Source organism: Molothrus ater, chromosome 10 (genome assembly GCF_012460135.2).
Source record: "Molothrus ater isolate BHLD 08-10-18 breed brown headed cowbird chromosome 10, BPBGC_Mater_1.1, whole genome shotgun sequence".
NCBI lineage: Eukaryota > Metazoa > Chordata > Aves > Passeriformes > Icteridae > Molothrus > Molothrus ater.
In genome coordinates this window covers 25,005,557-25,022,274 of record NC_050487.2, presented here as the reverse complement: position 1 = coordinate 25,022,274, position 16,718 = coordinate 25,005,557, and the positions used below count along the sequence as shown (strand labels likewise).

At 46.1% G+C, this 16,718-nt stretch overlaps 1 protein-coding gene across 1 annotated transcript; it reads right to left on the bottom strand.

Moving 5' to 3' along the window:
- Positions 1 to 290: 290 nt before the first annotated feature.
- LOC118700297 (ATP-dependent DNA/RNA helicase DHX36-like) lies at positions 291 to 16,449 on the bottom strand. Its single transcript, XM_036404687.2, has 25 exons — positions 16,206 to 16,449; positions 15,583 to 15,704; positions 14,485 to 14,686; positions 13,768 to 13,806; positions 12,464 to 12,634; positions 11,906 to 11,985; positions 10,951 to 11,025; positions 10,653 to 10,819; positions 10,028 to 10,109; positions 9,434 to 9,574; positions 8,833 to 8,935; positions 8,437 to 8,524; positions 7,549 to 7,604; positions 7,380 to 7,444; positions 6,727 to 6,870; positions 6,124 to 6,241; positions 5,390 to 5,488; positions 4,658 to 4,831; positions 4,281 to 4,367; positions 3,545 to 3,628; positions 3,346 to 3,445; positions 3,170 to 3,260; positions 2,659 to 2,779; positions 1,932 to 2,084; positions 291 to 1,316 (listed from the first exon to the last, which is right to left on the bottom strand). Exons 1-25 carry the CDS (start codon positions 16,422 to 16,424, stop codon positions 1,131 to 1,133), a joined length of 2,967 nt encoding a protein of 988 aa, XP_036260580.1. The 5' UTR covers positions 16,425 to 16,449; the 3' UTR covers positions 291 to 1,130.
- Positions 16,450 to 16,718: the final 269 nt, after the last annotated feature.

Genomic DNA, 16,718 nt, shown 5'->3' with positions numbered 1-16,718 from the left:
GCCTCCCCAACCCAAGGGTGCTTCTCCTCCTCCTCAGTTAGAATCCTGAGGGTGGAACGGTCACTTGGTGCTGGGGAGGGAGGTTAAACCACGTTTTGTGCAGCTGGCAGTGGCAATGAGGAGCTTGGCACCCTCCATCCCTTGTTAACCCAATGGAAAGCACAGCCTAGCCAGTAACTTCAACTTGTTTCACCTGAGCTGCTCTGCTTTCCTCAGAATAAAGCATAAATCCTCCTGAACTTGATGATTAGAGTCATTTTTGCAAAGAAAAAAACCAACAAAACACCAAAGAAGGGAGAAAAGTTATATTTCCAGGCTTTTTTTCTCAAGGATAAACCTCAAAATCCTTAACAAAATTGTTATTCAAATAATCTTCCAGAGCTGGAGATCATTCAAAACAGAACATTCAAAACAGTGAGAACAGTTGAAATAAGACTTGCAAAAAAAGACTCTTAATGGAATACTATAACCCATACATGAACTTCTTAAAAAAAACAAAAAACAAAAAAAAAAGCCTCCAATGCAATGAAACCTTAACACATAACCCAACGTGACTTTCATCTAACCACGCTTTCTGCAATCTGCAATTTCAGTCAGTAGTGATGATGGATGGGGACAGAAAACAAAGGAAGATTAATTGAATGGGATGAAATGCAGAAAAGGAGAAGAATTTCTGAAGATTGTTTCCTCCCACGGTACAAATTCAACAAGTGTTTTCAAGTTTAGTTAAATTAAGCTGTAATTACCGTCTGTGGAATACTGGTGAGCAGACTGCTGCACAGCTGGAATAACACAGCAAGTGTAATTACTCACCACACCCCAGTAAAGGGAAAAAAAACCAAAACAGTTTAGGTATTACTAAGCAATATTGTAGCAGGGTTTTTAAATATCTGTTACCTGATGGGTAAAAATCCCAAAGAAAACAGCTCCAGCAGGACAAGAAGCTCACAGCATCCAGCACCTGCCTGTCTGTCCCTCAGGAAGCTCCACCGAGCACAGAGCACATGCACATACACACACTGCCAAGCAGCCCCAGGTCCCTGCTCCTGAGGATGAGGAGAGCAGCAGCTCCCCCCCAGGAGCTGTTCTCTAGCTGAAGAGCCGCTGTGCAGAGCAGCTGGAGCTGAGGGTCAGCTGTAGCGCTCGCCCTGGAAGCGCGGCGCGAAGTTCCGCACGCCCTCGTTCTCCTGCGTGGTGATCAAGTCTATAATTGCTGTCAGCACTGCTGTGTCCCTGCTTTTTATATCATTCCAGTCCACGGGATGGGGGCTTTCTATTTTCTCTTGTAGAAGATCATCAAGTTCTTTTCTCAATTTCTGGAAAGTGTTGTAACAAAGGAAAAGAAGGAAAAAGGAAAGAGCTGGGTAGTTAGAGCTACACACAGCATCAACAGCGAGGTTCCAGTGCCTCAGGGCCCTGTTCCCCCGACCTTTACACCTGCTCTCCTCCCCTCAGTTCATCTCCACACTGCTCTGTTCAGTGTCTCCCAAAACCCAGTCTCTGATGAGAGCTGACCATCTCTGAAAGTGATGCCCCTAACGGCCCACCCAGCACTCAGCTAACTAGCTCAGGATTAAAAGACTGGTTTAAAATAAAAATAGCATTAAAAAACAGAGTCAGCTTTGATTTCTGGGATCCAATATTAAACAGTTCTATGGAACCCATTCCTGTTAACTGAGGAGCCCCACTCCCCTGTTTCTGTATCCCTGTGGATATCTCCTGTACTGACCAAGTCATCCCACAGTATCTGTGTAAAATTGGATCTCTTTTGCTACACTGTGTGCTAGAACTGCTTGCTGGGAGTGCATTTCAAACATCATCTCCCACAGTGATAAATCAACAGGCCCACAGGAGTATCAAATCCAGAAAACCCTAAGCAGAACCAGTGTGTTACATTGAGCCTTCCAGATACATGATTTTGAAACAGTTACCTTGACCAAGTTTGCTATTTTTTCTGGAGACTGGAAAACAATCCACTCATCCACAGCGATGGTGTCCTGGTCCTTATCCTTCTGAATGGATATATCCCCTCCAAAGAACAAGAGGCAGTATGGAGACACCTCTGTACAATCATACAGGTAAATCTGCACAACAACAGAATTGGCTGATCACCCTCAAAATATCTCCAGTGCCATCAGAAATCCTTAATGAGACTCCTACAGATCTCCAGAAGATCCTTACTCAGTTACAAATTCTAAAGAAATGCACGAAGCAACTCAGTTCAAAAGAAGTTTTGAAATCAGATTGCACAAGGGCAAAAATGGTCCCAAGTCTTTCAGTCTTTCACACAGTGGTGAAACGAAACCAGATGCTCCATAACAATGAGAGGAAAAACATCAGCATATTGAGAAGTGTTAGGACTGTATTGCAATGAAAAAAAACCCAAAAAACTAACAGAATTCATACCTGTTACTGCCAGACCTTAAAAAAACCCAAATCCTCAAAAACAACCCCAAGAACTAAACGACATTAGTTCATTATTTGTGGTACAATACCCCAGTATCACAAAGGAAATCATTTGATGGCGTGCACAAGGAATGGCCTAGGACAGGAGGCCCCAGAACAAAGGCTGCTCATGTCCCCTCTGAACCCTGAGCCAGTCTCATTCAAGAGGGGATAATAAAACAAATGAAGCCCACAAGCACAGCTCTGACTCACGCTGCTGGTCCTCATCTTCAAATGGTACACCAGCCAGTTATAATGGAACTCTGTCTCCTCCACATTCACTGATTTGGGATGGATATTAACTGATCCATCTGTCTTGGTGCAAACTTTCACCCTTCAAAGAAAAAAAAACCAACAAAAAACGAGTCTGATAATACAAGAAGTGATAAATCAACAGACCAGGATCCCTGGGGTCTCTTTTCCCAAAGAACCAGAAGTGACAGTGTTTGAAGTGCTGCTGTGGAACCCCTTTAGAGCAGTGCTACTGAGATGCTGTAACAATGTGCATGGCTTGAGAAGGTCACACAAGTTAGTTCAGGTGTTAGCAGGAATCCAGATGTTAAGAAATCAACAATCCCACCCTTCTCAGAGGAAGTAACACACAGCCATGACTCAAACTCTAAAGTGAGATTCATTCATGCACTCAAGCCACTGCTTCACCTTGCCAAATTATGCCATGTAGAAAACACCTTGAATACAAACCAACTGGAAAGCAAACCCTCACATTTTTCTCTTTTTGCTGAAGCTGGGCCGGATCTTTGCCACTTTGGGATAGAGGCCAGCACAGATGACTGCTTTGAGCAGCTTCTCATTACCTGCAGGAGACAGCAAAGTGAGTGAGGCACTTCTGCAAGCTGAGGTTTCAGCTGGGATAAATTCTCCCTTTTCCTCCACGGTTACCTGAGTTGGTGTTAGATTTGGGATCCTTGGGGTTTCTACTATTCACAAACCCAGCTGCAAGGAGATGCTCAGCAAACTGCCCTTTCATGTTATGCAGCATCTAGGAAACAACAAAAATTGCACAGAATGATGCTGTGCCAAAGGCTCCTCCTCTTCCCCACACACAGGATCCTGTTTGAACCTGGCAGGATGCTGTTACCTGCATGGTGTTTGAGGACAGGAAATATTCCCAGCAATAATCCTTCTCATTCCTGAAACCACAACTCCGAGCCTCTTCCCAGCCCTAGGAATGAAAACCAGAGGTGTAAGGTGATTGTAAGTGAACACTACAGACTTAAGGACAGCCAAAACTGGAGGTCAACAAACAGTCACATATTCCCTACCAGGGAGAAAGTAACTCCTTTGATCTCCCTGTATATGTGCACACACCAGAGTGCAGAAAAGCACAACTTCACAATATGCTGAATCACAACCTTCCTTTTTCCCTGGTGGGCAGTGATACCTGGCTGTGCCACAGCACCCACCCTTTGTTGGAATTGACAGAGTTAAAGTTCTGGGCAGTAACTGCATTTCCCAGGCTGTTTATTCCTCCTCTCCTCACCACAACACAGTTCAGCACAACATCCAACACTTCTGAAGTTGGCTTTAGCCTCCTGTAGAGGCCAGAAGGACAAGAGTGAACAACTTCAGCAAGGTAACTATAATACTGTGTTTGCTTTGTCTTTTTCAGACTTGTCCACCAGAAATCAGGTTACTGAGCCTGGAGACAAGATTATGCAACACTAGAAGGGTGAAAATCAGTTTGGTTTTATGTTTCTGTAGAAGCCAAACAAGAAAGCCTACAGAGCATAAGCTGATCAGCTTTTTCCTTAGGATCATCAATATTATTCAAATTAAAATTCTAGAAGAAAAAAGCCACATGAAAACATGCTTACAGTGAAGGCATTCACCACAGTCAGATGGTCGCTTTTTGAGTTCTTTGACAGCTCCTTTCTTCTGGCATCTGCGATTTTCTCTTTGCCCTAAAAATCAGAACCTACATAATACCTAGACTGACATGACAGTTCTCTTCTCCAAATTCAGGTACATCTGTACAGCAGTACTTTGCATGTAACACATGAAAATTATAGTTATTTCAAATATTGCACAGGAAAAATGATAATTCATAGTATGCAAAGGAAGTCGCACTAGTAAAAATGTAATTACTATGACATTAATGAAAGTGCTCTTAAACTCTAACACCTCACTGAGTCCCAGCATCCTCCTGAGATTCCTAAATCCCCACAGGTAACTGTCATCTGTGAGACTTTACCAGAGGGATGACAAAAGGGTCCTTGAAGCTGAGGCTGGCTGCAATGGTCAGCACGGGGTCCAGGCAGCAGAACAAGGCTCCAAACAGGATCATCTTCCCGATGTGAGGCTCCACGGGCAGCCGTGCCAGGTGCACACCCAGGGGAGTCAGCTCCTCCTGCCTGTCCAGAGCATTCTGCCAGCACAAGGGCACAAAGGAAAGAACAAACGTGCCATGTGAAATGGGGAGGATTCCCTGGGGAAAGCCACTGGTACACAGATATCACCCACTAATACCCAAACCAGATGTTTCTACCTATGGCTCCAACTCATCTGTACAAATATCACCAGAGCAAGGATTCAGCAGAACAAACGTGCCATGAACCTTTCCTTCCCCAGCAGCCAAGGGAACAATGACACAAGGTGCTTCTCATTTGTCCCCAACTCCTCACTGACCCACCTGCAACAGGAAGGCAGGGAGGCAGCAGGGCACAGAGCAGGGAGTTAAACCAACGCCCACGGGGAGCTGAAGTGCAGGGCCATGTGTCTGTTTGGAGTCATTTCCAAAGTCCCTCAGAAGCACTCTGCAGGGCCCTAAGCACCATGGATTGTGTGCAGTGTCCCCTCTGTGCAGTGAGGGTCCACCAAGGCTCTGCACAAGGGAAAGGGGCTGCAGAGCCCAGAGCTGTGCAGTCACACCTGCCTGGTGACACCCACAGTAGCACGGCTCTGAACAGATGAAGCAACACTTTACCAGCTCCATGAGGTGATTGATGGCCAACATCACAGCATCACGAGAGGGGGGGTCCATCAGTTTGCTCAGAAAATAGGCAATTCCACCAAGCCTCAGAATCTGAAAGAAAAATCACAATAAAAGCCTACAGCAGCTGCAGTAAGATGGTTGTCTAAAATTGGTTAGCAGTAACCACACTCATTGAAATAGTCTGAGGAATTCACAGCCCGAGTTAGAATTTCTTTGGTAAGAACTAAGGACAAGAAAATAAGTGATGGAATTTGCAGCAGAAGGATCTATTCTTCATTCAGTTCACATACACACGGCAATCCTTCTGCTTTTGTAAGTAATTCTATGCAAACTGCCAACAAGGGAAATTCACACCAGTTCTAAAACTACTTTGTAGTAAAATTCTTTTAAGACATCATATAAATTGACTCACTGGCATTCTCACTGAAGCTTCTCTGATTGAATGATTTATGATATTTGGGGGAGAGCACAGCCCATATTTTTGTTAGTAGATGTCACCTTTTATTGACAGCAGACAATTCTGTTTCCCCTGGGTTTGATGCACCCAGATCCAAGTGTGCATTTACAAAAGTTGCTGCAATTATTAGCTAAATACACAGCATTTCTGGTGTAATAGAATTTTGGCTGAACAACCCTAGGCTCACAGTTGCATTAACTTATTCTCTCAACCACTGAATCCAATGGAAAAGTAGACAATAAATACATTTGAAGCTTCCTGCCTTTACCTTGATTTGTAAGCAGAGCTCTTCCAAGGGTGTCCTCAGGATCTCTGGTAACTGATAATCATCCAGCAGGCTGGCACGCAGTCCATTGTACAGATGGTAACAGTGGCCTGGCTGAACCCTGCAATCATTTAAAGAAACCATTCTTATGGGTTTGGTCATTTGTTGGGGTTTTTTACCAATGAAACTGTGACATTATGGTTCTGTTTCCTACAAAGCGATTCCCAAAACTCCCCAAGGAATTAGAACTGAAGTGTAATCAATTGCAAAAGCCACTTCAGTCTTCTAAAGACCCATCAGCAGGAAAGAGGCATAGAGAACAAAGAAATAATTGTTACAGTGTTTCCATTTTACTGTATAAGCCTCATAAATCAGGTGTGAGGGTAATGACAAAAATTACAACAAAATGCAGGACATTCTTCTATAGGAGGAAAACTCTGGAATTAAACACAGCACAAGTCAATTCAGCTTCCTAGGAAGACAAGGAAATCCTTCCCTGCCCAGGAACAGGAGCCAGCAGTGCCAGCACATGCAAATAATAAAGAACCTTCAGCACTGTGGGAAACTCAACATCCCCAAACTTCCCTAAGCACCCCCTGTTCCCACCTTCCTGCTCGACCCTTCCTCTGCTTGGCATTGGCTTTGCTGACCCACTCTGCTGCCATGGTGCTGATGTTGTTCTGGGTGTCAAAGTGAGTCTCCTTTATTTTCCCCCCATCTATAACGAACACGACGTCATCAATTGTGATGCTGTTGGAAAAAAAAAGAGGGGAAAAAAGCAACTTTTCATCTTTGCAAGTGTGACCTAGGATTGGGTTTGGCCTCTCTTTATTCCCTCCCAAACAGAGTCAGCAATTAAAAAAATTTGCCTTTGGAATTTCATTAGGAACTATATTACTATACTACTAATCAGTTCAAGAAAGAGCTGATTAATTCTCCTTGGTCTGGCAGAGGTTCCCACTTGGATTCTGAACAGAGCACAGGCAGCTCAGATTATCCTGTACAAATCATTCTAGCAATTGTTTAGTACTCCTACAGTTTAACTGTTCAAAACAACATAGTTGGTTGAATTGTTTAAAACAATTATAGGAAAACTTTGTTTAGTCTATAAATATTTCTAAAGATAAAGTGTTATAAATTAATGGCACAAACACAAATGTATTTTCAGGAACATCAAACAGGTTTATACTTTAAATTATCACTTCCACTTCTTCTGTTGAACACACAGCTTTCCTGGCTCTGGGCAGCCAGGCACTTACCTTGTTTCTGCAATGTTGGTTGCAATCACAATTTTCCTCACTCCTGGCGGCGTCTTCTTGAACACCTGCAATTATCCAGGGCCCATTTATGTCTTTGCCAAAACCAAACATGTGCTTCACTCTTTTTTTTTTTGTAGTTGTGAAATATTGCAATAAAAGAGAAGCATACCTGAGTCTGGTTAACAGTAGGCATCAGTGAATGCAAAGGGATGATAATAAACCTATCTGAAAGTCAAAAATCAGTAGAAGATATGGTTTAAGTGCAGAAACTTCCAATTTTACAGGAAAATCTATTAAATCAACTATGCAGAACAGACAAAATAGGCTGCAAGTCAGGCTACTGCTTCTTGCTCTGAGATCACAAGTATTTGTATCATAACAATGTAAAAAGGTATAAAGGCCTTTTTTATGATGCTGTAACATGATGAGTTAAGACAATATATGAAGTTATGTATAGTAATTCAGACTTCCTTTCTAAATTCTGAAGTTATCAAATAATTGGTCAAGTTTAATACACAAACTGACACTCAATCCTTCAATGAACTGGAATTCTGCATCTATGGAATGTACACAACCACACTGCAAGTCACCATTGAACAGGCAGGAGCCCAGCTAGGACAGATGAGATACAAATATGAGAGATGCAGAAGGACAAGTGTGTCAGGCAGGCACAGAGTACTTGAGAGTCTGTAAGAAATTCTCAAATCAACAGGATTTAAGGGAACTATCAGCAAAGCAGGGGAAGCTGCTCAAGGATGAAGCACAGAGGAAGCACACACAGAATGAAGTTTAGTTTTGGATGGGAGTCCTCCCAGCTGCAGGAAAGGACAAGAGGAAGAAGATGCAGGTCAGGCTGTTTTTCAGATTGCCACTCCCACAGTGAGAAAAAGGAGTTGTTGTTAGCAGAGGAAAGGACACCAGACACACAAAAACTGCTGAACACTCTGGAGAGGAGACAAGGGAAAAAATGAATCCAGCCCAACTGCAGCAACCCCAAGCAAAAGGAGTCTGTCCCCAGTGCCACTGCCAGAAGTCTTACAGAGAGTTTGGGTTTTACCTGACTTAAACATGACTTGAGACATCAAGAGCTCATGCAAAGTGCTGATGTTATCCCAGCCTGGCAGAAACACCAGAATTGCACCATCCTATGGGGAAAAGAGGCAGTGAAGGGAAGAGAGGTCAGAACACATCACACACTGCACAGAGAGCCAGCTCCTTGCACTCTGATACATGGTGGGCATGTGAGATTTGAAACCTCACTGACCCAGCCTGGTACAGTCAAGGGTTGTTTTTCTTCTATAAAAGAGCTACCTCTGTGTATTTATCTGAACATAACAGTAGTTCAGAACTGTTCAATTACTTAGAAGAACAAGCAAAAATTTCTCTTCTTTCTGTGTGACCAGCCAAAGTCCTTGCCAGCTCTGGCACTGCCCCCAGCCCAGTCCCACTGTACCTCCTCTTCCAGCACAATGTGTCTGATCAGTGCTGCTATAAGGTCCAGGTCCACCTTGTCATCATCCATCATTTCCAGGGCACTGATTGTGCTTGCTGAATACCTGCAGCAGAGAAAGCACAGACATGCAAAGCCAGGGCTCCTGCTGCCTGGCTCTGAGTGAGCCACCCAGCCATGAACCCACCTGCAATCAGCTCAGTTCTCTGAGCAATTCCTGTACCCCCAAAGTGCCCTCCACATTTAGTTCAGTGGGATTACAGTCAGTTCAGAACTGCAGAAGAATTACCGTGTCAGGACTGAACTGTTTTGAAGCACTTGCTCAACCTCTCTCCTTCTCATCGATGAGCCAGGGACTGACAATTTGTATTTAGCTAATGAAGTGAAATTTAACTTGAACAACTCAGAAGCAAAGGGAGCTAGTCCTGCTGCCTCTAAAGCACTTCACTAGCTGCCAGCCAACTGTACAGACAATTCCATCACCATTTTCCACAGCAGCCACTAGCCCACTGTTACTAAAGTCCAGCAACATAATACACTAATTTATGGTTGTCACTTCAGAGCTGTCTGAAAACAGAAAGCAGAAGAGAAACTTGGGCCCAACCTGCCCTGCAGCTGCCTCAGGTAGCCTGGCCACTGCTGCCTGTAGATCTCCTCCTTCTCCTCCTTCTCTGGCCTGCTCATGTGGCCCTGCATGAAGCCCCTCCTCCAGTGCAGCCGGCGGTCCGTCTTCTCCGGGGTGTACCTTTACACAGCAGGAGCAAACACAATTCCATCTGAAACTGAGGGAATTTAGAACAGCTGCACAGTTTTCCAAACCATGGACAATATGCTGTGCTTTAGCTAAATCGTGTAAAAATCTTCAGTTTCTCTTCTGACAGAAATCTTACAAAAGCAGGGAGCAACCCTAGTAAGTATGAGAACATGTAGGGGAAAAAAGTGAAGAGTAAGAAAGACTAGCTTGATTTAGAGACCTGAAAATTCACCACAGCAAGAGAAAGTGTTCTCCCCCTCAAACCAATATTCCCAGGTAACTGTGTGCCACCTGTAATTACCGTACAGGACACCCCTTAGGAGGTTTTCTGTTGAAAAATACAGGCAACTGTTCTTTATGCCAAGTTAATCTTTGAGCATACATACACTAAGCTAAGCCCCCCCACAAATACTCTCTGAAATGATGTTCAGAAAAAACACTTGCCTCAACTTCTCAATGACATCTTCAAGCAGATATTCCACCACTGGGAAAGTGAACCCAGGGATGTGAATCATAGGGCAATGGTCTGTGGAGGGAGGCAGAACTCGGTTTTAAAACTACTGATGAAAAACTGCACTGAAAGAACAGAAGCAATAAACATTCCTCACTAGTTCTGCAATGTAGCTGCCATGTCTACAGGACATTTCCAATTGTCAGGGAAGATGTCACATTCGCCCCAAATAAGGCTGCTGAATGAAAAAAGGACAGGCAGCAGGCAGTATTCTGCACACCAGGATGTTCAACTGATTCCAGCTACTGGAAAAAGCTGGGAGACTGAACAACTCAAAGTTCAATCTGCTTGCCCCCTCAGAGCAAGAATGCTAAACGTGGTAAATATTTACTAGGAAAACACTCTGTGGATTCTGTTTCCATAATGTGTCTGGAAAGCAAAACCAGAAGCAATGAGATAAAACTGAGAGAAACTGCATCTCCAGCAGCTGGCAGCTATTTGTAAAACTGAAGTAATTTCTTCTTTTCATACAAATCAATGCTATAATTCAAGAACTGCACTATACTGTAGAAGCCTAAATTACTTAGAAAGAACATTTCTAGGAAGCATTTCACCTACCAAAGTACTCGGAAAACTTCTCTGCATTTAAAGTAGCACTCATCAGTATGACTTTCAGATCCAGCCGAACATTCAGAAGATCTTTAATAATGCTCATTAAAACATCTGATTGAAGATTTCTTTCATGGATTTCATCAAGAACTACATGACTGATGCTGGACAAGTGCCTAAAAATAGAAGGGGAAGAAGTTAAACTTTTGCTTTTAGAAAAAATAAAAAGCAGAGCCATGACTGTTTGGAACAGCTCAGGACTCATTCTATAATTGCATTCAGTGTCCCATTAAACAGGAGCTCTTACTTATCTGACTGGAGCCACTGCAGGACAATTCCCGTGGTACAGTACAAAATTGAACCTTGTTTCCTTGGCAAGCGACTGAAAGAGACACAATAACAACTCCTCAGTTTTCCTCTGTATTTAACAAAATGCTTTAAAACCTTAAACCCCAGCTGCAGGAGCCATTGCAGACATGATGCAGATGGGCCTCACTGCCTCCCTCACACACAGCACAAGGAACTTAGGCCACTGTTGCATCACTTCTGTGGCTGGGGAATGGAGCAGGGAGAGGCCCTGACTTCCCAGGCACCCTGTGCCATCCCCTGCACACTAAGGTGCTGATCCCCACCTCCAGGCTCAGCACAGAGGGCACTCACATGCACAGCCCTGGGAGCAAAGAGCAATAGCAGAGACATTCTATGAACCCCAATTAAAATACTGGGAGGGCTCAGCTCTCCTCTCTCACCAGCAGTTTTGCTTCAACAAAAGGGTTCCCTTATGTGCTGGTACCACTTCAGATTTTGAAATTATAGCCAACTACAAATGTAAAAGCTTTTGCTCTGCAAACTTCCGTCACTGCACCTATTACATGGTCCCAAGGAATTAGTCCATAAATATGGGTAGCAAATGCACAGCTTTCCACAGAAATATGGTTTGGAGCATTCTTCCCTTTAGCATTTTCACTTTTTCTTAAAATTCATTGATTAGGGACAGCAGTTTTATTTCTGCCTACAGCAGAACCTTTTACAAGAGCTGAAGACAGGACTTATTAGACAAAGCCTAACTTAGAATAGTCACTGTCACATAAAACATAGTAAACGCACTCAAACCTTTTCCTAAAATTCAAAAACCTCATTCCTTCCTCACAGGAATTCCTTCAGGGGAAAATACCAGCAGGAAAGCAGTTCTTTCTTTTTAGAAGTACTTTTCAAATGGTCTCCTTAGGATAACAAGAGGCCCTTGCCAGGGAGCCGCTCACCTCTGCAGGCGGATCTGGTACCCCGTGCTCCTGCCATTGCCACAGCTCTCTGCCCTCTCAGCAGCCACTCTCTCAGCCACCTGAGGGGGACAAAGAAAATCAGGCTGATCTGTGACTGAGCTGCTCACCAGTAGGAACACCTGGTACTGAGAGGTTTGTAAATAAAGAAATGCTCTGAAGAGCACCTTTTCTCCTCTCCTGAGAGCAGCAACCCAGGGACAAGACTTGGAGGAACACAAGCCTTAGCAGCAGGTTCCCCTTTCAGAGCTTGGCCATCTGACACTCAGCTATCAAGGAGAGTAACTACTGAGCATTTGAAAGCCAGATTCTTTCCTGCTCATTAACCCACCTCTAGAGGGCCTGACACAACATTAGTTTTTATCTTAATGGGCATTTGCACTGCCCCAATCCATTAAAATCACAGATCTAACCCATGACTAAAGCCAGGGAAGAAGGAGGCTGCAGTTCCAGTGCTCCACGGATGCCAAACCTCGTGAACACCCCGTTAGTGCAGGTTGGCAGCGCTGTTACTGCAGCAGAGCGGGCAGGGGCACTCACGGAGATGGCGCTGATCCTGCGGGGCTGCGTGCACACGATCCTGCAGGTGGAGCCCAGGCCCCGCTCGATGTGGTCGTCCAGGATGAACTGTGTCACCTGCGTGGTCTTGCCGCAGCCCGTCTCGCCGCTGATCACCGTCACGCGGTTGCTGTTGATCAGCTTCACCAGCTCCTGGCCACACAAAGACACGACTGTTACTGCTCTGCTGCTGCAAACACATTCTAGAGGACTCTGAGAATTCTCTGCTCCTGTGGGATGAGCTCTGAGCAAAGTATCAACGTGCTCCGCTGCTTCCTGTAATGCTACCAAAAAAGTTTAGCTTATACCTCACAGAAGCCATTTCTGCACTTTGCACTTCCCATGTGTAGGGTTTAAAGCATGCCCAACCTCCACACTAGCTTTAAATGCTTCAGATCCTATATGAAAGCAACATAGAAGAACTAAAATGAAAGCCTGAAATACATTTTTAACCTTTCTGCTTCCTGCTTGGCTCCTGTAGATCTTTGCAGACTGAACACAAGAGTTTGCCCTGTTGGACCCCAAGCCTGCACAAACTAAAGGTTTTCAGCACAGTATTTTAATATTTCTTGTACCAACAGGAACAGTTTCCCAGCCTCGTCCTCCCCACCCCAAGGACTGTTAAGGGGAGTGTCACTATTTTAAGACACAAATGCTAACAGAAAGAACATGATGGCAAATAGAGGGACTGTAGGAAGGAGCTCACTAATCACCCACTGAGCCTGCAAAAGCAAACATATCAGAATACTCCATTTCTACTGCATACAGGGGATATCAGCCTAAGAATTAACATCAATTAGGAACAGCTCCTACTGTCACTGCCCTTATCCTGCAACTGGGAAACTAATGGCACTGAGGGCCAGCAGTGCAGCCAGTAAGTCTGTGGTTAAAGCTAAAAAGGCTTAATTGGCTTAATTGTACTCAATTCTAAACTGACTAATTGTTCAAGAAAGGGCACCATTTTATACACAGAAGAAAGCATAACAATCTGAGTGACCAGGAATCTTCTAGAAGTTCAACTGGCAAAAAAAGAAGACCTATTATTAAATGTATGTAGCAGCCTTGTATTCCCATGATACTCCCAGTTCCATTCCCATGAGAACGCTGTACTGAGCCCCATATCACAATCAGTGAGCCCCTGGTACTGTCTGGAAAGGAATCAGGCTCAGAACCTGGGAGACCTCTCCCCTTCCTGAGGGCCACGAGGGATTGCTGCCAGTGACAGGCACAACTCTCTCCCTGTTTTGGAGCACTGCACCACAGAGTCTCTCTCAATGCACACTCACCTCTCTCATCCCGTATGAGGGGAGCTTCTCTCGGAATCTCTGGGGAAAAAGAAAAAATGTTTCTCTTTAAACACCTTTTCAGCACTGACGCAAGAGAATGGATTTCACCTCCATTAGATTTCACCCTTTAGTTTGGGCTAAACTACAAAATAATGACAAACTGCTCAGCAACACTTGTATAAACACAGGCCCATGGGAAATAACTTGAATTCCATGTGTTGCTTCAGTTTTGTTCAATTTAGAAAAATGATTTCAGCCCAACAGTTAAGTACATGACAAGGCAGGTATATACAGGTGCAAGAGCAGGGCCTGGCATGGAAGAGAGAACTGGTGTTCAGGGAAAGACAATTTTCTGTATGTGACTGTTCAAAACAAAACCTCTGTTTTCAAAAGGCCATTCCTTCAGAGCCCAGTGCTGTGCTTTCAGTTTCAGACATAACTGCAGGGACACAACCCATAAAAAAGAAAGAGAACCCCACCCAATAGAACAACATGTCAGCTTCAAATTTCAGATTCTAACTGTTTCTGAAAGCTGTCATTTCCGATTTTAATCGCTCTTCTATCAATAGGTATGAATTTTATGAATTCTAAAGATAATTTTTAGCAAAAGAAACATCATGACAACTTTCTAGTAAATTACAAGGGATTACATTTTGAGGTTAGCTTAATTTAAAAAAATCCAATTAAAAGTTTTCAACTTGACACAGGGAAAAGTACCTGCATTTCAATGTATCTGGGATCAGATCTCTTCTTCATTAAGTCTTCTTTAAGTTGCTCATCTAAATCAGCATCCTGCTCGGTTTTTTCACAGAGGAATTCCACATCCAAATCCAGGGATGTTTTTTCCCAGGTTGGTGTCTGTCTTACAGGAGCTTTCTCAGCATCTGGTTTCACTTTGGCAGGCTGTTCTGGAGCGGGGCTGGAATCACAGAACAAGAACTTCAGATTCCCCCAGCGGTGCCTGGCCACATGCAGAGTGCAGGTTCATTAACTACATCCAGCAGGTAAAGAACCAACAGTCCATGGGAACAGAGAACCACGGAATGGTGTGGGTTGGAAGGACCTCAGACCCATCCAGTGCCAGTCCTGCCATGGCCAGGGACACCTCCCACTGTCCCAGGTGCTCCCAGCCCCAATGTCCAACCCAGCCTTGGGCACTGCCAGGGATCCAGGGGCAGCCACAGCTGCTCTGGGTCTGTCCCTGCAGTGAATATCATTAAACCAAAATAAAGTCTCAAACTACAAACCACCAAAAACCTGACATCAGGATCTAAGAAACAACACATTCTTTTGTAACAAATGAAGCCCCAAAGCAACAAAACATCATCAGAGAATTACTGCTAGATCCACTGCCCCATAACTGGATCCCTCACCAAAGGGAGCCCCAGTCCCCTCGTTTCAGCACACCAGCTATTCCTGCAAATCCTTAACAACCCCAGAACAGACCCTGCGAAAATGTTCCAAGACTGCACAATAACCGAAACCAGAAGCCAAAAGCCACCTCTGGAAGAGTAATTCCAGAGGCCAAGAGAGCTGAAAAGTCCCATGCATTTACTGCAGAAGGCCTTGAGATGACTTAGACGTTTTATGAGTTTAAGTAGAAATGTAACACCCTGAACTCAGCAATAACGAAAGAGTTTTACAGCAATGACTACAAGCATTTCAGTGTGACAATACATGTGGAGAAACTGGAGGATATTTGTTGAGCCAGTACACTCAATAAAGGTAAGTCACTTCTGACACATCTTCCTGCAGCTTACAGAAAGTTTGTGCAATTCAAAATAAATAAACGAACTGGTAATTTTATCTCTTTACCCTTCTTCATCCCCGGACCACCAGGACATGCCTTCTTGCTCTTTGTCGTTTTTAGTCTGGACAGAATTCAGCAGCTGCACGATCTGCTCTTCCCGGCGCTCATCCATGCGCACCACAGCTCTCTAGGGCAGAAAGCACAGCGTCCATCGTCAGCGGGGAGCCGAGCACCCCAACAATGGCCACAGGAGCCCTCACACACCGGCCCGCCGCTGTGCCCAGGGCTCCGGGCACCACCAACAATGGCCACAGGAGCCCTCACACACCGGCCCGCCGCTGTGCCCAGGGCTGCGAGCATCCCAACAATGGCCACAGGAGCCCTCACACACCGGCCCGCCGCTGTGCCCAGGGCTGCGAGCATCCCAACAATGGCCACAGGAGCCCTCACACACCGGCCCGCCGCTGTGACCAGGGCTCCGGGCACCACTAACAATGGCCACAGGAGCCCTCACACACCGGCCCGCCGCTGTGCCCAGGGCTGCGAGCATCCCAACAATGGCCACAGGAGCCCTCACACACCGGCCCGCCGCTGTGCCCAGGGCTCCGGGCACGACCAGACACCTCCGGCTCTGCCTGCGCGCAGAGGCACAGGCCCCCGCCCCAGAACGCGTCCCCGCGTCCCTCACCTGCTGCCGGTCGGCGTCCCGGTTCTTCTGGCCCTGCCTGCGGGCGTACCACATCCCGATCTCGCGGCCCTTCAGGTGGCCGGGGTGCCGTCCTCGCCCGCCGGGCCCGCCCGCCGCGGAGGAGGCTGCGGCGGCGGCGGCGGCGGCCCCGCCATCGCCGCCCCGGCCCCGGCCCCGGCCGCGACCGCGGCCCCAGTCACGGCGCTGCTCGTAGCTCATGGCCGCGGGTGCCGGCGCGGCTCAGCCCGGCCCGGCCCGGCGCGGCCCCGCCTCATCCGCCGGCACCGCCCGCCCCATCCGCCGCCGCGCTTCCGTCCGCCCGCCCGCTGACCCGCAGCGCACGGGCCGCAGGTTCGAGTCCCGGCCGGACCTGATCCGCCCGCGGGACCCGGTTTGAGTCCCGGCACGACCGAACCCACCCGGCTGGCCACGGGTTCGAGTCCCGGTCCGACCGGAGCCAGCCGCTGGGCCCCGGGTCGAGTCCCCGATCGGCCGGTGTGTTGCAGAATGGGG

What these genes read in the sequence shown, in the direction of transcription:
- LOC118700297 (XM_036404687.2), bottom strand. Translation starts at nt 16,424, where the DNA reads ATGAGCTACGAGCAGCGCCGTGACTGGGGCCGCGGTCGCGGCCGGGGC. An exon ending in GATGTCATTGAGAAGTTGAG is followed by an intron (nt 9,575 to 10,027) that starts GCAAGTGTTTTT and finishes TGCTGTGTAAAG; the next exon opens with GTACACCCCGGAGAAGACGG. An exon ending in AAATAGCAAACTTGGTCAAG is followed by an intron (nt 1,317 to 1,931) that starts GTAACTGTTTCA and finishes AACACTTTCCAG; the next exon opens with AAATTGAGAAAAGAACTTGA.